General features: G+C 41.6%; 1 protein-coding gene across 2 annotated transcripts in view; it reads right to left on the bottom strand.

Moving 5' to 3' along the window:
* Positions 1-5,829: 5,829 nt before the first annotated feature.
* LOC144491686 (interferon-related developmental regulator 2-like) overlaps positions 5,830-23,592 on the bottom strand; it is a 38,663-nt gene continuing 20,900 nt past the window's right edge. For both annotated transcript variants that reach the window (XM_078209860.1, XM_078209861.1), the window contains 7 exons: positions 20,969-21,019; positions 18,469-18,647; positions 17,332-17,440; positions 15,884-16,018; positions 11,047-11,175; positions 9,978-10,073; positions 5,830-8,674 (listed from right to left, as the gene is read on the bottom strand). In XM_078209860.1, the coding sequence (XP_078065986.1) occupies positions 8,594-8,674; positions 9,978-10,073; positions 11,047-11,175; positions 15,884-16,018; positions 17,332-17,440; positions 18,469-18,647; positions 20,969-21,019 (780 nt within the window). In that variant the 3' untranslated portion in view covers positions 5,830-8,593. The remainder of the gene's footprint in view (positions 8,675-9,977; positions 10,074-11,046; positions 11,176-15,883; positions 16,019-17,331; positions 17,441-18,468; positions 18,648-20,968; positions 21,020-23,592) is intronic.

Raw genomic sequence — 23,592 nt, 5'->3', positions numbered from 1 at the left:
AGGAGCAAAATAAAGTTATCTCCACTTTTCTTCCAACAATATACCTCTAAGAACCTTCGACTGTCCCACAGTTAATAACTGCATCCCTCGCACACGCATTGATGTAAAGATAAATTTAGTATGTAAATCTAGAAGTATTCCCCTATCCAGGGGAAACTAGATCGGGTTAGACCATAAGAATTAGAAACAGGAGTAGGCCATTTGGCCCCTCGAGCCTGCTCTGCCATTCAATAGGCTCATGGCTGTTCCAACGTTTCTCACGTCCACTTTCCTGTCCTTCCCCCATAACCCTGGATTCCCTTACTGATCAAACAATATATCTCAGCCTTAAATATGCACAAGGATTCTGCCCCCACAGCTCTCTGTGACAAGGAGCCCCAATCCTCAGAGGGAATTCCTCATCTCAGTCTTAAATTGGCACCCCTTTATTCTGAGATAGACCCTCTGGTCCTAGACTTTCCCAAGGGGAAACATCCTCTCAGCATTTACCCTGTCAAGCCCCTTAAGAATCCTACATGTTTCAATGAGATCACCTCTCGTTCTTCTAAATTCCAATCAGTAGAACAAGGAACAAAGAAAATTACAGCACAGGAACAGGCCCTTCGGCCCTCCAAGCCTGCACCGACCATGCTGTCCGACTGAACTAAAACCTCCTACCCTTCCGGGGACCATATCCCTCTATTCCCATCCTTTTCATGTATTTGTCAAGATGCCCCTTAAAAGTCACTATCGTATCTACTTCCACTACCTCCCCAGCAACGAGTTCCAGGCACCCACTACTCTCTGTGTAAAAGATTTGCCTCGTACATCGCCTTTAAACCTTGTCCCTTAAACCTATGCCGCCTAGTAATTGACTCTTCCACCCTGGGAAAAAGCTTCTGACTATCCACTCTGTCTATGCTTCTCATAATCTTGTAGACTTCTATCAGGTCGCCCCTCAACCTCCGTCATTCCAGTGAGAACAAACCAAGTTTCTCCAGCCTCTCCTCATATCTGATGCCCTCCATACCAGGCAACACCCTGGTAAATCTTTTCTGTACCGTCTCCAAAGCCTCCACATCTTTCTGGTAGTGTGGCGACCAGAATTGAACACTATATTCCAAATGTGGCCTAACTAGGGTTCTATAAAGCTGCAACATGACTTGCCGATTTTTTAACTCAATGCCCTGGCCGATGGAGGCAAGCATGCCGTATGCCTTCTTGACTACCTTTGCTACCTGCGTTGTCACTTTCAGTGACTGTGTGTGTACCTGTACACCCAGATCCCTCTGTCTATCAATACTCTTAAGGGTTCTGCCATTTACTATATAGAGTCCTGACCTATTTAACCTTTCCTCATAAAACAATCCCTTCATAACAGGGATCATCCTAGTAAACCTTCTCTGATGTGCCTCCAATTAAATAATAATTTTTCTTTAAATAAGGGGGGCCAAAAACTGATCACAGTACTCCAGGTGCAGGGTGGGATTTTCCAGCCATGCTTGCCCCAAAACTGGAAAATCCTGCCTGAGGTCAACAGACCTTTGCATTGTCCACCCACCCCCTTTCGCCCTCCTGCCTCCACTACAATTCCTGTGACGGGCGGGATGGAAAAACTCCCCCCATGGTCTTACCAGTACCTTGCAGCAGCAACACCCTCCTAACTCTCATACTCCAACCCCCATGAAATATGGGCCAACATTCAATTAGTTGCCAGGTTAGTTGCCAATTAGTTGACTTAAAGCCAAATTCTGAAAGCCAGAAGCTGGGATCAGAAGTTTGCAGGATTGTTCCTCAGTCTGAATGGACCTTGATGTATATGATGCACTTAGCAACACCGGTGATCTGATTTGAGGTAGAACCGTTCCTTCTTATGCTTTGGAGGCGGCAACAGGGGCAGCGAGGTTGATTGATCTTCACTAGTGCCTCAATGCACCCACACACTGTACAGAATTTAAGGCTCAGATACGAAATTATGGACTGCTCCAAATCAGTCCACCCATTTCATGCAGAACTTTGTACATAGTCCCTTAGGGTAACCGCAGCGAATATGTCAAGACCAACCATGTCTGTGCCCGAGACAGACACGGATGGACAAATTAAACGGGCAAAATATGAATGGACTCAAGCTTGATTTCCAAGATGGCGCCGGAGCTAGGCGACTTTTTGCAAGCTGTGCCCAGCATACCTTCTAATCCTATCTTTTACTCTCGTTCTATGCTTCTCAAACTTCACTCTAACTCATTTAAACTCTCTAACAGTGCTTTAATTAAGGACCCCATGCACCCCAGACATACTCTCTTCCACCTTCTTCTGTCATGAGAAAGATACAAAAGGCGGAGGTCACGGACCAACCAACTCAATAACAACTTCTTCCCTGCTGGCATAAGACTTTTGAATGGACCTACCTCGCATTAAATTGATCTTTCTCTACACCCTAGCTATAACTGTAACACTACATTCTGCACTCTCTCCTTTCCTTCTCTATGAACGGTATGCTTTGTCTGTATAGCACACAAGAAACAATACTTTTCACTGTATGCTAATACAGGTGACAATAATAAATCAGATCAAAGCTGGGAGGTGGGATATGGAAGAAAATGAAATCAAATGACTGCGTCCAAACAAATACATCAGGAAACACCTTTAAAATTGGAGAAATAATCCCAAAGCATTTCAGAAAAGAATGATTGGACTGAAAGTGACAATTAGCCAGAGGAGGGGACTGGACTTGAAACCTGATCTACGAGGTTTCTTAATAAAGATATTAAAGAACAATACAAGTGTGCTAAAACATTGATCTAATGTAAACTGTATCAAATGGGTGCGCCTGCTGCATTATCAATTAAAAACGTTACTGTGCAAATCCCCTAGTCGCCACACTCCGGCACCTGTTCGGGAACACTGAGGGAGAATTTAGCATGGCCAATGCACCTAACCAGCACATCTTTGGACTGTGGGAGGAAACTGGAACACCCGGAGGAAACCCAGGCAGACACGGGGAGAATGTGCAAACTTCGCACAGTGACCCAAGCTGGGAATTGAACCCGGGTCCCTGGTGCTGTGAAGCAGCAGCGCTAACCACTATGCCAATTGCAAACACTCGAGAAATTCATTGAAGCTTCAACTCGCTTACCTGGATTAAAAGTGCCAGGATAACACTATTCTCAATACCAGCGATCACAGATGGTATGCTTCTTTACATTTCATTCCCCTCCTCTGCTGTGTGCTTCTGCAGCTCTGACGGAATGGAAAGGACACACCAAGAAGCAGCCCATCGGATGAAACTCGCCACAGAGGTCTTTCCAGAGCTGAATGGACTTTTTTGTGTGTGTGAGAGAGACAACAACCTGCTGTCGCATTCACTTACTGAAGAATTTCTCTTCTAAAATAGGAGCGATCCGAGGATAACCAGTTAAAAATAGCCCCTTAGTTTACATTGAAGGCACTCCAGATAATGGTGCAGCTGTGAATGGAGGGGTAAGGCAGCTGCCACAGTCCTGCCAAGTTGTTCAGCTGCCGAGTGAAAATGGTTTAAGTACCAGCCACTAACAGGAATCCAAAGGAAGAGTTAAGAGGAAATCCTAAACAGTTGCCATTTAAAACCTCAAACTCAGAAAGGGATGCTGAGTTATACTTGAAAAGGAAAAAGAAATGTACAGGGTGACAGGAAAAGAGGGAAGTGGTGATTAAATGGGCCTTTCAAACAGCAGGCATAGCCACAATAGGCCGAATTCCTGCTCTTTATTGCTATGATCAGGTCATTGGTTGACTGTGGGTGATTTGTAGCTACATTTTTCTAATTGGTTTTTGCCAACACTTAGATTTTGAATAGTTTGCAGTCAAAAGATAAATCAACTTAAGATTTTCTCAAAAATCAATTTAGCTTTGTACTGGTTTAACGGTGGCACAGTAGTTAGCACTGCCTCAAAGCACCAGGGACCCAGGTTGAATTCCGGCCTTGGGTCACTATCTGTGTGGAGTTTGCACATTCTCCGTGTCTGCGTGGGTTTCCTCCCACAGTCCAAAGATGTGCGGATTAGGTTGATTGGCTATGCTAAGTTGACGGTATCAGGAAGATTAGCAGGGTAAATATGTAGGGTTACGGGAATGGGGCCTGGGTGGGATTGCGGTCGGTGCAGACTCAATGGGCTAACTGGCTTCCTTTGACACTGTAGGGATTCTATGATTCAACTGCACATGGGATCAGTACTCAGTAAGGCCTTCTATCTGCCAGGTAAGTTACAGAAGTTCACTTTTAACACTGTGGGAAAACTGCTTATATGTACTTAAACAGCATACACTGTATACATTGGCATTGCATAATGTGCTTTGTATGCCAGTACTTCACCATTATACTTTGATCTCAAAGTAGAGGTAAAGGTTTGGAAGTCTCTTCCACAAACAGCAATTGATGCTAGATCAGTTGTTATCCTTAAATCTGGGGTAGATAATTTTTTGTTGAGCAAAGGTATTAAACGATATGGATATGGAGTTAGGCCACAGATTGGCCATGATCTCATTAAATGGTGGAACAGGCTCGAACACAAATAATCCTTAATTATTGGTTAGAAGAATTAAAATAAAGTTTAACGTTAAAATTTATTTATTAGTCACAAGTAAGACTTACATTAACACTGCAATGAAGTTGCTGTGAAATTCCCCTAGTCACCACACTACGGCGCCTGTTCGGGTCAATGCACCTAACCAGTACGTCATTCAGACTGTGGGAGGAAACCCACGCTGACACGGGGAGAACGTGCAAACTCCACACAGTGACCCAAGCCGAGAATCGAACCCGGGTCCCTGGTGCTGTGAGGCAGCAGTGCTAACCACTGTGACACCATGCAGCCCCTGAAGGGAAAAAAAAATTGAATTCGTCTTATTCACCCATCAAACGAAGTGTACCAAAGTCCTTCATTAAAGCTTCAAGGTCTCAGGACAGAGCTGTCAGTCACATTTGTGCATGCACAGACTTGCCCTGCTTGCATCAGTGAATTTCTCAGCAGATGTAAAATGTTCAAATCCTGAGGATCAGAGATTGACTTTCAAAAATATTATGTAGAAAGGTTCGAGCAAATCTCACATTTGAAACATTAATTACTGCTCATTTATAAACGGATGACTTAGGAAACACCCGTGATTAGCTGCAGTTTATCTGTGGCCTAACTCCATATCCATATCGTTTAATACCTTTCCTTAACAAAAAATTATCTACCCCAGATTTAAGGATAACAACTGATCTAGCGTCAATTGCTGTTTGTGGAAGAGACTTCCAAACCTTTACCTCTACTTTGAGATCAAAGTATAATGGTGAAGTACTGGCATATAAAGCACATTATGCAATGCCAATGTATACAGTGTATGCTGTTTAAGTACATATAAGCAGTTTTCCCAGTGTTAAAAGTGAACTTCTGTAACTTACCTGGCAGATAGAAGGCCTTACTGAGTACTGATCCCATGTGCAGTTGAATCATAGAATCCCTACAGTGTCAAAGGAAGCCAGTTAGCCCATTGAGTCTGCACTGACCGCAATCCCACCCAGGCCCCATTCCCGTAACCCTACATATTTACCCTGCTAATCTTCCTGATACTGTCAATTTAGCATAGCCAATCAACCGAATCAGGAATACATTTTCTCAGTTGAAGATGATCTCAGCTCGAAGACAACTGGAAAACGAGGTTTTGAATGTCCACAGTGATGATAGACTTTCCTTCAATTTTGGTTTAAAAGGCATTTTAAAAAAAAATCCCTTTTCCAAATCATTTTTGTCAGGCGCTTGCCGCCTCTGTGCTTCCAAAGTCGCTCCCCAACACTCCAGCAACAAAATAAATAAACCACAATTACTTCTGCAATATTTAATAAGCTCTTCCAGATACAGCATACATGATGCAAAGGCACATACACAAAAATCCTTCCTTATTCTTTACAGCGAGTGAGACTTGGGAAAGGATTTAGTTGTTAAAAACTGTTTGCATAAAAGTATCACTTGTTTGAAGCAGCTGGAGACAGACTCATCAGATTTGGTGGAAACCAGGTAGCTCAGATTCAATCTACCCAGGGTAGCTGAGTGGGAGGGCACTAAGGAACCCTAAATCCAACTCTGCAGAATGGGGAGATAAAGACCAAGTACCCAAATCCAATCTACTCAGGCAGGGGAAGGAGGGAGATTCACTTTTACATTTTTATTCCATCTGACATTTGGGTGTTGCCAAATCAGGAATAGGTTTGAGGTTTACACGTATCACTGCCAAACATAGCCATTTACAGACATAATGGAGTTTTTAAAATGCTGAAAATTGCAACATCTATGACATCTCAGCTTGGGCGGCACGGTAGCACAGTGGTTAGCACTGCTGCTTCACAGCTCCAGGGACCTGGGTTCGATTCCCGGCTTGGGTCACTGTCTGTGTGGAGTTTGCACATTCTCCTCGTGTCTGCGTGGGTTTCCTCTGGGTGCTCCGGTTTCCTCCCACAGTCCAAAGATGTGTGGGTTAGGTTGATTGGCCATGTTAAAATTGCCCCTTAGTGTCCTGGGATGCATAGATTAGAGGGATTAGTGGGTAAAATATGTAGGGATATGGGGGTAGAGCCTGGGTGGGATTGTGGTCGGTGCAGATTCGATGGGCCGAATGGCCTCTTTCTGTACTGTAGGGTTTCTATTCTATGATCTCCTGGGTCCACTGTTGTTTGATTTCAGAGCAATAATCCCTATCCATCTTCCTAATTGGTAGTCAATGTGTGAAAATCAATCAGTTTCTTTTCATGAACAAAAAGCGATAGTTCCTTTACATCCACAAGAGGTACATCTTTTCTGACATGTATTTTCAAGTTGGCAATTGGAGAAGCAAGGGCGATGGGACGCAGAGTGAGCTCTCGTCTACAACTGGGCAGCACCAAACATTCATGGTGGAGAAAAAAAATTGTACAACATTGCTATGCCACTTCTTTTTCCTGAGTAAAAGTACACAGCTACTGCTAAATTATAGTCCTGGGACTGTCAGGAAATAGCTCCAGTGCCATCTTCATCGGGGCAAGACGATTTTCAAGGTCAAAACATTTACAGCTAGTTTGTCAGATAGAGTGAAAACAAACTCTCATGGTCAACATCCAAATGCCAGCAACAACAATTCTAGTATGTTTGTAGAAAACAAGGGATCAATAGGCATAAGCATAGGCAAGGAGACTGACTGATTTCATGAGAGTATACTAAAATCACAGACTTGGAATCCCGGGATCAAAATAGTTCTAATAGCATATAGTTCACAATTCCCCTCGCTTTTTCCTTCTCTCATCCCCAGGATGCCCAAAGAAAGAACACCATTGCTAGCTGGGCCCTTGGGTACAGCACTGAACTGAGACTAACTACAAGAACCACCAAGTGGAAGAGGAGAATCAATCCCAGTCAGCACTCGAGCAATCCTTATGGACACAGAACAACATGGTAAAACCTGTGGAATTCTCCCAACCAGAGGATGGGATAGAGGCTCCAGGAAGTGTCAATGATAAGATTCATAAAGATAAAATTAAGAGGAGAACAATCACATTAGACCCATTATTTTACCCTTTGGTGTGAATTAAACGGAAATGTCTGGGGTTTAAGAAAACTTTTTCTTCAATAATTCTTTCACACAAATTGAATACACAATATTTTGGCTTCAAGTATGCTCTGAATAAATAATTTTAAGACAGAAGTGTCACAGACCTAGCGTGGAAATGTTATGCTGCACTAAGTAAAAGCATAAATCTAAAATGCATGTATGGAGTCATGCATGACAAGTCCTGCCAAAGCCTTGTACTTTTCAACTGACCCGTATTCAGCCGTAAATGACTTCTACTCTACCATTTAAATTGTGGAGATAGGCCCTTGTCAAAGATCATTTGCACTGCCTACCTACCTTACATTGAAAGTGAAAAGTCTGGAGGCGAGGTTAAATTTGCAAGACATGAATTATACTGACTAGGTGTGTAACGCAAGGCAACCAGAGAGGAATGATTTTCCATTTCAAATTCAAAATCCTAGGCATGATTAAAACATCTGGTTACCACATTCAAAAGGGTGAGTCTATACATTCAGCCTTTCCCAAATCCAACTCCAGTCCCAGCTCTCACTGTGACCATCGTTCGTATTTAAAAAGAAGCATAGTGGTATAAAAGGTAGGTAGAAAAAATACAAAAAGCTACCCACTTATTTTTGTGCTTTTCTTTTTTTTTGCAAAATTAAATTAATTTTGAAATATTTAATCAATTTCGCCATAATACATCTTGAATGAAGTGATTAAATTTACAAGCTCACTGCAAGGCAGAAGGTCAAGTGGAGACAACTGTGTTAATTTACTTAACCTGATGACTGGATCAATCCATAGTAACACTTTTTCTGAATCAATCCTAAAATTATATATTTTTTTATATAATTTAAAATGCTGATTTTGTGAAATGACAATTAAATAAAAAGCAAACACAGCAAGGAGAACTGTGCATGTATGCAATATTAAAAGGCCCCATGATTGCTTACACAATTCAGAAAACCCTGTTGAGTGTACTTTATATCACAGTGACCAGAAACATTAAAATTTACAGAAAGAGGTCTGACATGATTTCTGTTTTGGTTCCTCAAAGTACATCAGCTCTTTTGTCCCGGACTTTGCTTCTTGCCTTGGTCCTTGCTTTGAATGCCGCAGAATTGTACAGATGCTGTTTCAGGAAAGATGTAAATCAACAAATTACTCTTACTTTCTAACAGACACAAATATATATATATATTGTGATAGCAATGACCCATTATGAGTAAAGGAAATGGCAGGTTCAATGTAGCAACTTCCAGATGATGGCAACAGGAGTTGGTAAAAGTATATCTTTTAAAGACATTTCCCCAGTAAGTATGCCACAAAACCAGCACACTATTCAAGGGTCAATTTCATGCAGGAATGGCAAGTACCTGATAGCCAGTCTGTACATCCTTTTAGTCAACATATTATTTGGGGCAGACCTGAACAGTACTCCACCAGAGTGGAAACTTCTTAATAATACGCAAAAGTGGATATGGATATATAATTAAACTGTAGCAAAGTCTCAACAAACCAGTAAGCAGCATCAGACTCCAGCAGACAAGAACAAGAATTTACTTTAAACAGGTTCACAAAGGCAATTCGCTTCAATAAGGCCTGGAATGGCCTAATTAATTACGATGTGGAGTTGCCAGCGTTGGACTGGGGTAGGCACAGTAAGTAGTCTCACAACACCAGGTTAAAGTCCAACAGGTTTATTTGGTAGCACGAGCTTTTGGAGCACTGCTCCTTCATCAGGTGAGTGCAGTACTCACCTGATGAAGGAGCAGCACTCCGAAAGCTCGTGCTACCAAATAAACCTGTTGGACTTTAACCTGGTGTTGTGAGACTACTTACTGTGCCTAATTAATTACAACAATGCTTGATTTTTTTGTGTGTTCAAGTCCTGGAGTGAGTTTTGAACTTGGAACCTTGTGATTCTGAGGTGAGAGTGCTACCCACTAAGCCACAAATAGTGATCTTCAATATCTTAAACACAAAAGGAAACCACAAGCTAATAATTCAAACTACATCCCAATTATAAACCCTGCAAATCGGGTGTAGAGGGTAGTAATTTAAGATGCAGCTCTCATACCTGAACAATGATTGCATAGGAAGCATCTTCTCACGGAGGAAGAGCAGTCAGAAAACCACCCCATGGTTTTCCTCGTGCAATTTCCAATCAATGAGAGAATATTTTTAAATCTGAACCAAATTTCAGGTCTCAAGTACACCTGGCCAACTACTAACTGTCCAAAATTCCCAGTGTGACCAGTTCTAGATCACAATGAATCCGTTCCACAAGAGAAGGAAAAATGTGACTCATTCATGCTCATCCCATACCCAAATTTGCAAATCGGGCAAGAGGGAGAATGAGGAGGAAAAAGCCAGACCGTAAGCATTTCAAATAGGATACATACTATTAAATATGTGGGCTATAAAGCACTTACCTTTTCGAATCTTGAAATTTTGTTGGCCCTGATAGCAGCAGCATCTAGCATTAGAGGAGGACCCAGTTCAAAGATATCCCGCAGCAGTTCATTATGCTTTGGAAGGAGAAAGGTAACCAAAGTTGAATGTTGAATTGAGATCAGAATAATTTTTTGACAAAGTTTTTTAAATTAAAAATTGGTACATTTCAGAGTGTAAACAGGGAGTCCAGAGTTCCTTTGGCCTAATGAGCAGTGTGATTTTACATGCTGAAACAAGTTTCAGGATCATATCAGGGAACCACCACTCTGGAGAAAATTTCTGAACTCTGTTCAAATGTTTTAAGGTGGCAAAGCATTTTATTTTTATTTTTAAGAAAGGGGAAGAAGACAAGATAAAGATTGCATGATTCCTCACCATCAGGAGAATCCTTCCACTCCTAACAAACAAAGCTTGCTAATTATTGCTGCTTATAGCAGTCTGAGCAGCTTGTTCATCGGCACCAGTGTCATTGGCCTGAGGGAAGATTTCTTACACTCCCTATCAAGTCTCAACTAGCAAAACGTTGATGGCATTCAATGTCAGAACGATATGGTCCTGAACTAGAGAGTAGAAAGGTCCTGTGTCTGACCCGGTCTGTACCAAGTCAGATGATATCAGATAGGGGTCAAAAGTTCTACTCTCAAAGGGGCGTTAGTCTTTGGGATTCTCTTCTACAGAGAGCAGTGGAGGCTGGATTGTTAAATATATTCAAGGCTTGAGTTACAGATTTTTGATTAGCAAGTCAAGGATTACGGAGGCAGGCAAGCAAGTGCATGATCTTATGGCATGGCTGAGCAGGCTCGATGGGCTGAGTGGGCCACTCCCTTCCTATTTCTTACGATTTTATGGACTGGCTTGTGTGCACTGCAGCCTTTAGGTCTGTTGGCAGGAGAGGGGTAGAAAAAAGTTAGTGCGCCCCTGCTTGTAATTCTTTGCTTAAAACTGCACAAATATCCATGTCAAAATGCATATCCCAACAGCTATTAATGAGTTCCAAACAGTTAACTTCACTTAATTTGCTTCACATGTGCCTTGTTTTTGTTTTACCTGCAGATGATGTCTGATACCAGATCCAAGAATCTCCTTGAAGGCATCATAGACTCTTCTTCTGACCCAAGTGTCAATGTAAAGGCACTCAATCCCAAACTTGATTGTTTCCTCTGGATACTCTTTATCCTACCAAATAAAAAGCAACCGGTAATTTATAAATTCCATTTGATTCTATACTAAAGCATGATCAATGCAGGACACAAATCAGGTTTACATATGCATAGCTGTACTATCTTCCTACAAATAGCTTACAATAATTTCCCCCTCAGAAGAGCAAATCATAGAATCGCTAGAGTGCAGGAGGAGGTCAATTGGGCCCATCGAGTCTTTGTCGACAACAATCCGACCCAGGCCCTATCCCCGTAACCCCACATATTTATCCCGCTAATTGTCCCTTAGTGTCATAAGGGACACTAAGGGACAATTTATCATGGCTGATCAACCTATCCTGCACATCTTTGGACTGTGGGAGGAAACCAGAACACCTGGAGAAAACCCACACAGACATGGGGAGAACATGCAACTCTACACAGTCACTCAAGACCGGAATTGAACCCAGGTCCTTGGTGCTGTGAGGTAGCAGTGCTAACCACTGTGCCACCATGCCGCCCCAAGACATTTTCTAAAATTAAAATAACAGTTGCGGCAAACTGTTTTTCTGGAAGATTACCAATTAAGTAACAAGCTTGTCACAACTACTTTTGTTTAAGGCAAATTAGTAACATCCTTATTCAGTGCAAAAATGTTCAACTTAACCACAGAAAGCAGAAACTCCCCATTTGTTCAGTAGTGGTGGCACACAGTTCTTCGAGGAGGTAACAAGGAAGTTAGATAAAAGAGAACCAGTGGACAAGATTTATTTAGATTTCCAAAAGGCCTTTGACAAGGTGCCACGTAGGAGACTGTTAAATAAGTCAAGAGCCCATGATGTGAAAGGTAAGATCCTGGCATGCATAGAGGATTGGTTGACTGGCAGAAGGCAGAGAGTGGGGATAAATGGATCTTTTTCAGGATGGCAGCCGGTGACTAGTGGTGTGCCTCAGGGGTCAGTGCTGGGACCACAAATTTTCACAACATACATGAATGATTTGGAAGGAGGAACTGAAGACACTGTTGCTAAGTTTGCAGATGATACAAAGATATGTAAAGGGACAGGTAGTATTGAGGAAGCAGGGGGGGCTGCAGAAGGACTTGGACAGGTTAGGAGAGTGGGCAAAGAAGTGACAGATGGAATACAACGTGGCAAAGTGTAAGGTTATGCACTTTGGGAGGAGGAATGGAGGCATAGACTATTTTCTAAATGGAGAAATGCTTAGGAAATCAGAAACACAAAGGGACTTGGGAGTCCTTGTTCAAGGTTCTCTTAAGGTTACGCGCAGGTTCAGTCGACAGTTAGGAAGGCAAATTCAATGTTAGCGTTCATGTCGAGGGCTAGAATACAAGAAAAGGGATGCACTTCTGAGGCTGTATAAGGCTCTGGTCAGGCTCCATTTGGAGTACTGAGAGCAGTTTTAGGCCCCATATCGAAGGAAGGATGTACTAGCCTTGGAAAGGGTCCAGAGGTGGTTCACAAAAATTATCCCTAGAATGAAGAGCTTGTCATATGAGGAATGGATGAGGACTCTGGGTCTGGATTCATTGGGGTTTAGAAGGGTGAGGGGAGATCTTATTGAGACTTACAGGGACTGCGAGGCCTGGATAGAGTGGACGTGGAGAGGATGTTTCCACTAGTACGAAAAACTAGAACCAGAACACCTCAGGCTAAAGGGATGATCCTTTAAAACAGAAATGAGGAGGAATTTCTTCAGCCAGAGAGTGGTGAATCTGCGGAACACTCTGCCACAGAAAACTGTGGAGACCAGGTCATTGAGGTCTTTAAGACAGAGATAGATAGGTTCTTGATTAATAAGGGGATCAGGGGTTGTGGGGAAAAGGCAGGAGAATGGGGATGAGAAAAATATCAGCCATGATTGAATGGCGGAGCAGACACGATGGGCCGAGTGGCCCAATTCTGCTCCTATATCTTATATTAATTCATTTGCTGGAGAGTTCAATTCTTTGCCCCCTGAAAATGTCAACTCAGTTTTGTGCTGAAGAATTTCCGACAACCAAGCTCAAACAGGCTACTGCAAGACACCCAAGTGCAATCTTGCGACCACCCACCAACCCACCACTGTCGATGGATCTTCTGTCCTCTCAAAACCAGACACACAGAAAGATACAACAATTTGCAGCAAAGCAAGCAGCCATTTGGCCCACTCTGTCTGTGCTGATCAAAAAAGAGCTAATCCCACCTTCCAGCTTTTGATCTGGAGACATGTAGGTTACCTTAAAAGCATGTCTAAGTGTTGTTTTCAAATGCGATAAAGGTTTCAGCCTCTTGTAATTCTTCAGGCAGCTAGTTCCAGATCTGCACCAATCTCTCAGTGAAATAATTTATTCGCCCCTCCTTCCCGAATCCTTCTACTAATTACTTATCTAAGCTCCTGGTTATTGACCTATCTTATACTAGAGGAAATAGGTCCTTTCTATCCACTATCCAGGTCTCTCATAATTTTACATGCCTCAATCTCCTCAGTTCCGAAAGTGAACAATCCCAACCTATCCAATCCTTTTAGCTATAACTCTCTATTCCTAGCAACAGCCTTGTAAATCCCGTCTGCACTCTCGCTAATGCAAACATGCCTTCCTGTAATGTGATTAGAACTATAAATCATACTCTAGCTGTAGTGTTTTGTACAATTTTTGAGAATAATTTCTCTGCTCTTATACAGTAGGTCTTGACCAATAAAGGAATTTGTGTATGCTTCCTCAACCACCTTACCTACCTGTCCTGCTACCTTCAGGAATCTGTGTACAAGGCTGCCCCTCTGAATCCTATCATTTATTCTGCATTGCCTTACCCTGTTTCCCTCTCCAGCAACACATCTATAGCCCGGTTGCAGAGCGGTGGAGAGATTCGGGCCTGGCAAGTTTATCCCATCCAATATTTCAGACTCCTCCTTAGCTACAAATGCTTCGTCTGTCTTAGTTCTTAATACACACAGAAAGTATGCATTAAGAACTATGCCCATGTCCTGTATCACCAGACAAAAATGATATTTTTGGTCTCTAATTGGTCCTTAACTTTTCTTAGTTACTCTCTTGTTCTTTATGCTTGTATGACGATACCATATTTGAGTTTTGCTTGAATTTACTTGCCAATATTTTTTATGCTCTCTCTGCTTTCCCAATTTCCTTTATAATTTCACCCATGTGCTTTCTATATTTTCTGCAGTATTGAATTCAGTTACAGTCTACCTCGAGAGTGCATTGAAAGCGAGCTACATCTTTCCTCAGTCCAATGTGGGTCAGTCAAAACTGAATTACCAGTCATCAAAAGTTTATTTTTGCGCCCATAAAATGCTTTGAGGCACAGGTACTTTAATAAATGGATTGCAACCCCCAAGATACATGTGCAAAAAATATACTTATGCCTGGCAAGTTATAGCATGTTATTCTGGTTCAATTATATAAAAATTAATGGTCTGATAATGCATGCTGTAAATAATTAGTAGGACTTGGTTATCAGTCACCCAGAAGCATTCATAGTTTAGTAATCAATGGTATTAACATGATTGGCTTTTATTTGTAAGTATTTCATGCAGTCAACTGAATTATAGCCGATTTTAAGCATACAGTTCTACAGCATTTGAAGGTAGTATTTTTCTAAAAGAACCACTTGAAGCTAAATCATGCAGTTCAGAAAGAAAACAAGTTTATACCTGATTTAACCTCAGGCACAGTATCTTCTCACTCCCCCCGCCCCCAACCATTAAGTACTCACAACAAGCTGCAGTTCACTTGCAGCACCTAATGCAACACAGAATTGAATTACGTAGCTATTATGTTTCTGAATTCTCCAGGTAGCTTTACCTTGGGCCACCTCTTTGGCAAGCTCAAGCCTCCTAATGCCCTGAAGGAAGACCTAATATGTGCAAGATAGTGTGGGACACATCCGTTTATTGTCACTGGATTGCAAGTATGAACCCACCACAATCTTCCATCTCAGGAAAGCGCTAAAAAACGATACTATGGGTTGAATCTCAACTCCTAAAGGCAGACAGATGAGGTCAAAGATTAAATTTTTTTAAAATTGGAAACTGGAACCCAACTCGCTTGCTTTCAGTTTTAATAGAAGTGGGACAAGGGGTGGGCAAGCAATCAGTTCAGGGAGATGGCTTGGTCATTTAACGATCATAAAATGAGAAAGACAGCTTCATCAAGAGTAATGCTATTTTAAATTCATCTCAGCAGGGTGTCCCAGGCCTCAGGAAATCTAGCAAGTGAAAGAAGGCGAGAGAAGGGTTCTGAATCTACGAAATGTCTTCGCAACACAGCTGGTGAGCTGGGAGAAGCAGGTCATTTTGGAAATCAGTTCTTCCAGATTTCCCGGTATCAAAAGAGCACCTCCTGCACAGGATATGCCTTCAGGCTAATAGAGTTCTCACAGTGCAGCACCACTGCGCATGATACATTTGTCCATGGAGGCATCAATGGAGTATATATTATAATATATATTATTAGAGATGATTTTTGTAAAAACAAAGGCATTAGATCACAAAACGCTAATTCCTCCCCACCAAATTTCACTGAAGCTTCAACTCTTGTCTCTCAATTCAGTGCACGAAGGCATTAATATAAGCAAACAAAATTCTTGGAATGTGTATCTTGAAATTGAGAAGTCTCCAAGTTTTCCATTAATTTTGTGGTTTGATGTGTTGCACTCATTCTTGCTGGTTAGAAAGCACTGAACCTATTTTTCTGTCGTCAGGGCAATTTGAACATAACATACCTCAATGAAATGCATGACATCTCGGAAAATAGAACGCTGCTTTCGACGATCGTTTTTTGCCCTGTATTTGTTACTGTCGGTTGCCAACGCCTTCAACCTTTCACAAAGTTGATCAGTGTTGTCATACAAAAACTCCTTTGAAATAAAACAGCAATACACAGGAGATCAGATAGCAGAATCAAGATACAACAAAAGTGAGTTTTATGTACGTGTTTATCAAGATTCAGTTTTGAAGGAATAGTTGGCTGTATAACACTTTTTTGTGTTAACAGGATTCAACACTACCGGGATCAGTTCTTACCAGATTCAAGTGCAGAGGTTCTCAGATTCACCAACACATTTGTCACAAACAGAGAGAAGCACTCCTTGTATACTGAGGCTGCATAGTCAAATTGCTAGTTTACACAACAAGCACTGCAATGACTGTCCGGTTCAGTTTAAGCAAGGACTACAGTAACGTGTGCATATGGAGCACTGAACTGGGAACTTCCCAGTCAGCACCAGACCATATAGAATATTTATGTTTTCAAGGCTTCACATGGGAATTATCAAAAACTCCAGTCATTAATTTACACTTTGCTGAGCTGTAGTTTTTTTTCTGACATTCAAACCCAGTAGTGTAACTTATGTATGTCAATAAATACCTGCCAAAAGAGCAAACATTCATTGAATACGTGAGCACAGGCAAAGGAGATACAAGAAAGCCTCATTTCATTGAATGCCTACAGCGCAGAAGGAGGTTATTTGGCCCACTGAGTCTGCACAAATTCTCTAACAGAGTATCTTACCCAGGCCATCTCCCCAGCCCTATCCCTGTAACCCCACACATTTACCATGGTTAATCCATCAAACCTCCACATCTTGGGACACTAAGGGATAATTTAGCATGGTCAACCAACCTAACCTGCACATCTTTGGATTATGGAAGAAAACTGGAGTACTCAGAAGAAACCCACGGGGAGAACGTGCAAACTCCACACAGTCACCCAAGGAATTGAACCAGAGTCCCTGGCGCTGTGAGGCTGCAGTACTAACCACTAAGCCGTCAATTTTAACACAAAGCTCTCCTGTGTACCCAATTCAATAAGCATCTGTAGGACAAACATGACGACTGGTTAATGCTTCAGTGCCATCAATCAGGAGATTGATTTGCCTGTGCGATTGCTTACATAATACTAAACCAATAACAAAAGAAAGTCAGGTCCTTATTTTTGATGTAAAATTAACGTTAAGAAAGTAAATAAACTAAATAACACTGGACTTCAATTCCCCCAAGAGGCAAGCTTGTCAATCGAATGTGGGGAGGGGATGAGAAAGTTGACGGGAAAAGCTCCTGGATCTTTGAATATTTAATACATTTCTGCACAAATAAGCAGCAAATTCTTTGCATTGAGAAGCGATGGTGTAATTTCTGTTCAGGAAAGTGCACAGCACAAAAAGCTTCTTACTTGATCAGTCTTGCGTGCCAATTCAAACAGAAGTGCTATCGCTTCCCCAGCTGCTATTCGCAAGGTCACATTGTCACTACACAGGAGGCCAGGTAATTTGGACAGATGACTGGAAAATATAGTTAACAATTCATTAGTACAACAACATTTCTGCCAGATCAATATTCCATATAACATAACCTTTCCTTTTAATGAAATCTGAGTTTCTTTGAGGGTCTAGATAAGCTGTCTGCACAATGAACCGTGCCATAGGAGTAACAGGACACGAGTTCACACTCAACAGGGCGATGTTCTAATTTCAGCTGTCTCAACATTTTGAGGTAACCAGCTGAGGTCATGCATCTGCTCACGGGGGGGTTGGGGATCAGATGACAGCAGACAGATAAATCAAGATGAACATTTTAATTTCAAGTTCTTGAAGTCGCAGAAGGTTGTTTCATCTTTTCTTTGAGGTCCCTAATCCCTCCTGGACACCTGTATTGACCCTCGAGATATTCTCAGTGAACGGAGTTCCTCGTGTTAGTGCCCAATGGTTACCAAAATGATGGTGACTCACCCTTGGCATTCCTCACGCACTAATGACTAACTGTATTACAGCATTGGTAGAGTCCTGGGAGTGGGCTCCAATCAATATAGTTAAACAGTAACAAGTTGTCCAGAGACTGAAAAGAGAAACATATTTAACAAGAATTCAATTAAAAGTACTGAATAGTTGGGTGCCTGTAGGATCTGCTGTTTGAATCTTCTCAATGTCAGATATGCATAAGGCTGCAATTTAAAAAATCCAAATTTTGATGTCTTTTAAAGTGGAGGTCTTAATTAGTTTTGGATCACTAAGGATAGGAGCTTGATTTACACTTAAACCACTTTCCCCCAAAATAAAAGATGAAAGGCTGATTTATTCTCTCAGGAATTTAAGGGATTGCCAAGACTAGGTGATTCATTTGGCAGCATTTCCTGAATAACCTCAAAAGAGCACCTTCTAATGTCACAGAATGGTATTTCTTCTTTAAAACCTTTACAGTGACATTACTGATCAATCTTCAGGTACTTAACCTGGCTTTATCATAACTGGGTATCAAAACAAAATATTAAGATGCAACTACAGGCAGCAGACCTAAATCAGTCATCACTTACTTTTCCAAGAGCTTTTGGATTTTGGAAGGTGGGCAGATGGTAACAAGTAAGGACCAGGACTGGAGAGCACTGCAGTGAAGGGCTTGAGTCTGAGAATTGGGAGAGGGGACTGATCCATCACCCTTTATATATGAAGCACTAAAGACACTCTCCAAACAGGTCAGGCAAGATACAAGGTCCTGAAAAAGATAAACACACATACATAAGAACATACAAACACACCAGGAGCAGGAGTAGGCCACCCAGCTCCTCGAGACTGCTTTGCCATTCAATTAGACCATGGTTTATCTGATTGTAACCTCAACCCCACATTCCTGCCTACTCCCTGTAATCTTTCATCCCTTTATTAATCAAGAATCTATCCAGCCCTGCCTTAAAAATATTTAAAGGTTGTTCTTCCACTGCCTTTAGAGGAAGAGTGTTTCAGAGATTCATGACCCTCAAGAAAAAACAATTCTCTTAATCTGTGTCTTAAATGAGTGACCCCTTATTTTTGAACAGCGACCTAGTTCTAAATTCTCCTACAAGAGGAAATATCCCCTCCACATCCAAACTATCAAGATCCCTCAGGATCTTAAAGGATTTAATCAAGTCACCTCTTTCTCTTCTAAACTCTAACGGATACATGCCTAACCTGTCCAACCTTTCCTCGTAAGACAATCCGCCCACTCCTGGTGTTAGTCTAGTAAATGTCTGCATTTCTTCTAACGCATTGATATCTTTCCTTAAATAAGACAACCAATCCTGTACACAATACTCCTGATGTGATCTCACCAATGCCCCGTACAACCAATGTGTAACTCCTTACTTTTGCATTCAATTCCCCTCACAATAAATGGCAACATTCTATGAGCTTTCATAATTACTAGCTGTATCTCTGTACTAGCCTTTAGCGATTCATGCATGAGGACGCCCAGATCCCTCTGCACCTCAGATATCTGCAACTCCCCCTATTTAGATAATAAGCTTTTTTATTCTTCCTGCCAAAATGGACAATTTCACATTATAATCAATTTGCCAATTCAATAAAAAAAATCTGGAATTAGGAATCTACTGATGACCATGAAACCAGGGATTCGAACCTGGTTCCCAGAACATTAGCTGAGTTTCTGGATTATTAGACTAGCGATAATACCGCTAGGCCTTCGCCTCCCCCAATATGATATAATATGTCATATAATATGACGAATACAGAAAATAAAATTCAAATGATTCTTTCCAATATTACTTATGTTCTTTACAACATACCATTACTCTCTCTAGCCCTATGACTCTCACTAGTTCTTTATTGTTTGTCTACCCATCGCCTCAATCTCATGTCAATTACTGGTCAATATTTTACAGGTTGAGACACCTTGATGAAGAGTATAGACCTGAAACACTTGTTTTTCAGTTTTACTTTATCTCTGTAATCAGAATTTCTCTTGATTCTCTCAAGTCTATAGAAATGGGAAACAGTTTGAATTGATGTAACATACTTAAAGTGGAAGGTACCAAAGTAGATCCTCACCCATTGACCGTATAGTTGTAAAAACTACAACTGAGTGACAAGAAAATATGGTCGAAAGTTTTATTCAACTCAAGTGAATTCCATAAACAGAACATATTTGAAATAGGCAGCATGTGCATTTGGAAAAAGTGTCAGCATTTCAGATGCATAACCTTCATTAGAAGTACATGCTAAATTATCTTCTCTCAATATCAATGCTAACAGCCCTGTATATTTCCACTTTCAATGCTTATAGTTCAGACCCTTATTGTTTGAATCAATTACCTTTATAGACCATATACAATTTGCCCCAAGGTGGGCTCCATTCAATTTAGAAGGAACAAGCCAAACTGCTACAAAATTTCTCTGATCCCCAGAGTATTTGGTAAAACTCTAGGATAACAAATTTAACAACATTGATTAACTTAATTTCACAGAAGCCATTTCCACAGTCAGATTTTGTTATCACATTCGTTTATGGGATAGGTTGTCACTGGCTGGGCCAATATTTATTGTCCAACCCTGAGGGCATTTAATAGTCAACCACATTGCTGTGGATCTGGAGTCACCTATAGGCCAGACCAGGTAAGGATGACAGATTTACTTCCCTGAAGAACATTATTGAACCAGATTTTTTTAAATGACAATTGACAATGGTTTCATGGTCATCATTAGACTTTTAATACCAGTTTTCTATTGAATTCAAATTTAACCATCTGTCATGGTGGGATACAAACCCAGGTCCCCAGAGGATTACCCTGGGTCTCTGGATTACTAGTCCAGTGACAATACCACTACACCATTGCCTCCCCAGAGTAACTGGTCCCACTATGGTCCGAGGATCACAGGTACAAAAATTATTTTATTGTCAGCAATGAGCTTTGAGCCTCAAAATGAGCACCGTGATACATTACTGTACATTTAATGTGCCATCAGTTTCATTGACCGAATACCAGAACAAGTAGCTACTCTTTTAAAAAGGCAAAATTAATCAGCAAATCCAAGACTCACCTCTGCTTCATTAGCAGCAATGTAGCAGCATATGCCTAGAGCAGTGACACACTATAAAACAATAAAGACAGTAAGTAACAGATAGCCAAATGTATTTCCAAACCAAAAGGCTGAATAGGTGAAGGTTCAATCCATTAATCATTTCAGCTTCTGTCAAAATTAGTAGAGCTTTACCTTAGTTTGGATAGTCTGAAGCCCTATAATTAGTATGCAAAATGTGCACTATATGGAGGACGATGGGGCAAAATATTTAAACTTTAAATAATTTTACTGTTTTGGACTAGCTATGCCTCTACAATGAAGGTGCATCAACAGTTTTATGGTCATACTTAATTCTCAGAATCGTAAAACAGGAGTTGACTTAACATACTTTGAACAGATCTGGGCACCACACCTTGAAGGACACATAGACCCTGAAGGAGCACAATGTAGGTTTACACGAGTGATACCTGGACTTCAGGGGTTAAGTTATGAGGAGAGATTATACAAATTACAGGAAAATTAACAGGAAAGGACAGGTTAGATAAACAATTTCCACTGGTTCGAGATTCTAGAATAAGGGGGCATAGTCTAAACTTAGGGCCAGATCGTTCAGGAGAGATGTTAGAAGCACTTCTACACAAAGGGTGATGGAGGTTTGGAGCTCATGTCCACAAATGGCAGTTGAGGCTAGATCAGTTGCTAATTTTAAATCCGAGATAGATAAATTTTTGTTAAGCAAATGGACCAAAGACAGGTGCACGGAGTTGGGGTAAAGTGTTAGCGTGGATTGAAGATTGGCGAGCTAACAGAAAACAGAGTAGGTATAAATGGGTGCTTTTCTGGTTGGCAATCCGTGACTAGTGGCGTGCCGCAGGGATCGGTGCTGGGGCCTCAACTATTTACCATATACATAGACGATCTGGAGATGGGGACCGAGTGTAAGGTAACAACGTTTCGGATGACACTAAGATGGGTGGGAAAGCAAATTGCGTGGAAGACAGAGTCTGCAGAGAGATTTGGATAGGTTAAGTGAGTGGGCGAGGATCTGGCAGATGGAGTATCCTAACTTTGGTAAGTGTGAGGTTATCCACTTTAGAAGGAATAATAGGAAAAGGGACTATTGTTTAAACGGTGAAAAATTACAACATGCTACTGTACAGAGGGACCTGGGGATCCTTGTGCATGAATCACAAAAACTCAGTTTGGAGATGCAGCAGGTGGTCAAGAAGGCAAATGGAATGTTGGCCTTTATCGCGAGAGGAATGGAGTATAGAAGCAGGGAGGTCATGCTGCAACTGTACAAGGTGCTGGTGAAGCTGTACCTAGAGTACTGTGTACAGTTTTGGTCCCCTTATTTAAGAAAGAATGTATTGGCTTTGGAAGGGGTGCAGAGAAGGTTTACTAGGTTGATTCCAGAGATGAGGGGGTTGGCTTATGAGGAGAGATTGAGCAGACTGGACCTGTACTCTTTGGAGTTTAGAAGGTTGAGGGGAGATCTTATAGAGACATATAAGATAATGAAGGGGTTAGACAGGGTAGAAACATCGAGATTGTTTCCACTTACAATGGAAACAAGAACAAGGGGGCATAGCCTCAAAATACGGGAGAGTCAATTTAGAACAGAGTTGAGGAGGAACTTCTTCTCCCAGAGGTTAGTGAATCTTTGGAATTCTCTGCCCAATTAAGCGGTAGAGGCTACCTCATTAAATGTGTTTAAGTCACAGATAGATAGGTTTTTAGTCAATAAGGGAATTAAGGGTTATGGGGAGCGGGCGGGTAAGTGGAACTGAACCCACTATCAGATCAGCCATGATCTTATTGAATGGCGGAGCAGGCTTGAGGGGCCAGATGGCGTACTCCTGCTTCTATTTCTTATGTTCTTATATGATCAGCCTGATCTCATTGAATGGCAGACCAGGCTCGAGGGGCTTAATGGCCTACTCCTGTTCCTATTTTTCAGATACCTATTTAAAAAAATCAGCAACTGGGACATGAAAGGGTTGTATTATCTTGGCTGTCTGGTGTGGTTTGTTCCAGCATTATACAAAATCATGTAGTTTTTTGAGCCACGTGGGATTCATGCTTCAGCAGCACAGACAAGCTGATATTTTCTCTACAAAACTCAAATGGAAGTTTTAACTTTAATGTGCTCAGCTAAGTTATTATAAACTATTCTTTCTGCGCGATTCTGATGAGAGGCAAGTTTGGGCAGTCACAGTACCCTGGTCGGGAACGGAAATTTTGTAAAGTTTGAAAGTTTATTTATTAGTCACAAGTAAGGCTTACATTAACACGGCAATGAAATTACTGTGAAATTCCCCTAGTCGCCACAGTCCGGCGCCTGTTCGTGTCAATGCACCTAACCAGCACGTCTTTCAGAATGTGGGAGGAAACCAGAGCACCCGGAGGAAACCCACGCAGACACGGGGAGAATGTGCAAACTCCACACAGACAGTGACCCAAGCCGGGAATCGAACCCAGGTCCCTGGCGCTGAGGCAGCAGTGCTAACCACTGTGCTACCGTGCCGCCCCAGAACAATCCAAAAGCCTGTTGTGCTGTTGCATTTTGCACGTGTATAGGTTTTGGCTGATGCTGATGCAGATAAGTGCCTCCCATGTATGAGGCACTTCATTTGATTTGC

The sequence above is a fragment of the Mustelus asterias genome, chromosome 3 (genome assembly GCF_964213995.1).
Source record: "Mustelus asterias chromosome 3, sMusAst1.hap1.1, whole genome shotgun sequence".
Lineage (NCBI taxonomy): Eukaryota > Metazoa > Chordata > Chondrichthyes > Carcharhiniformes > Triakidae > Mustelus > Mustelus asterias.
Note: the sequence above shows the minus strand (reverse complement) of the source record. Positions and strands in the feature narration are given on the sequence as shown.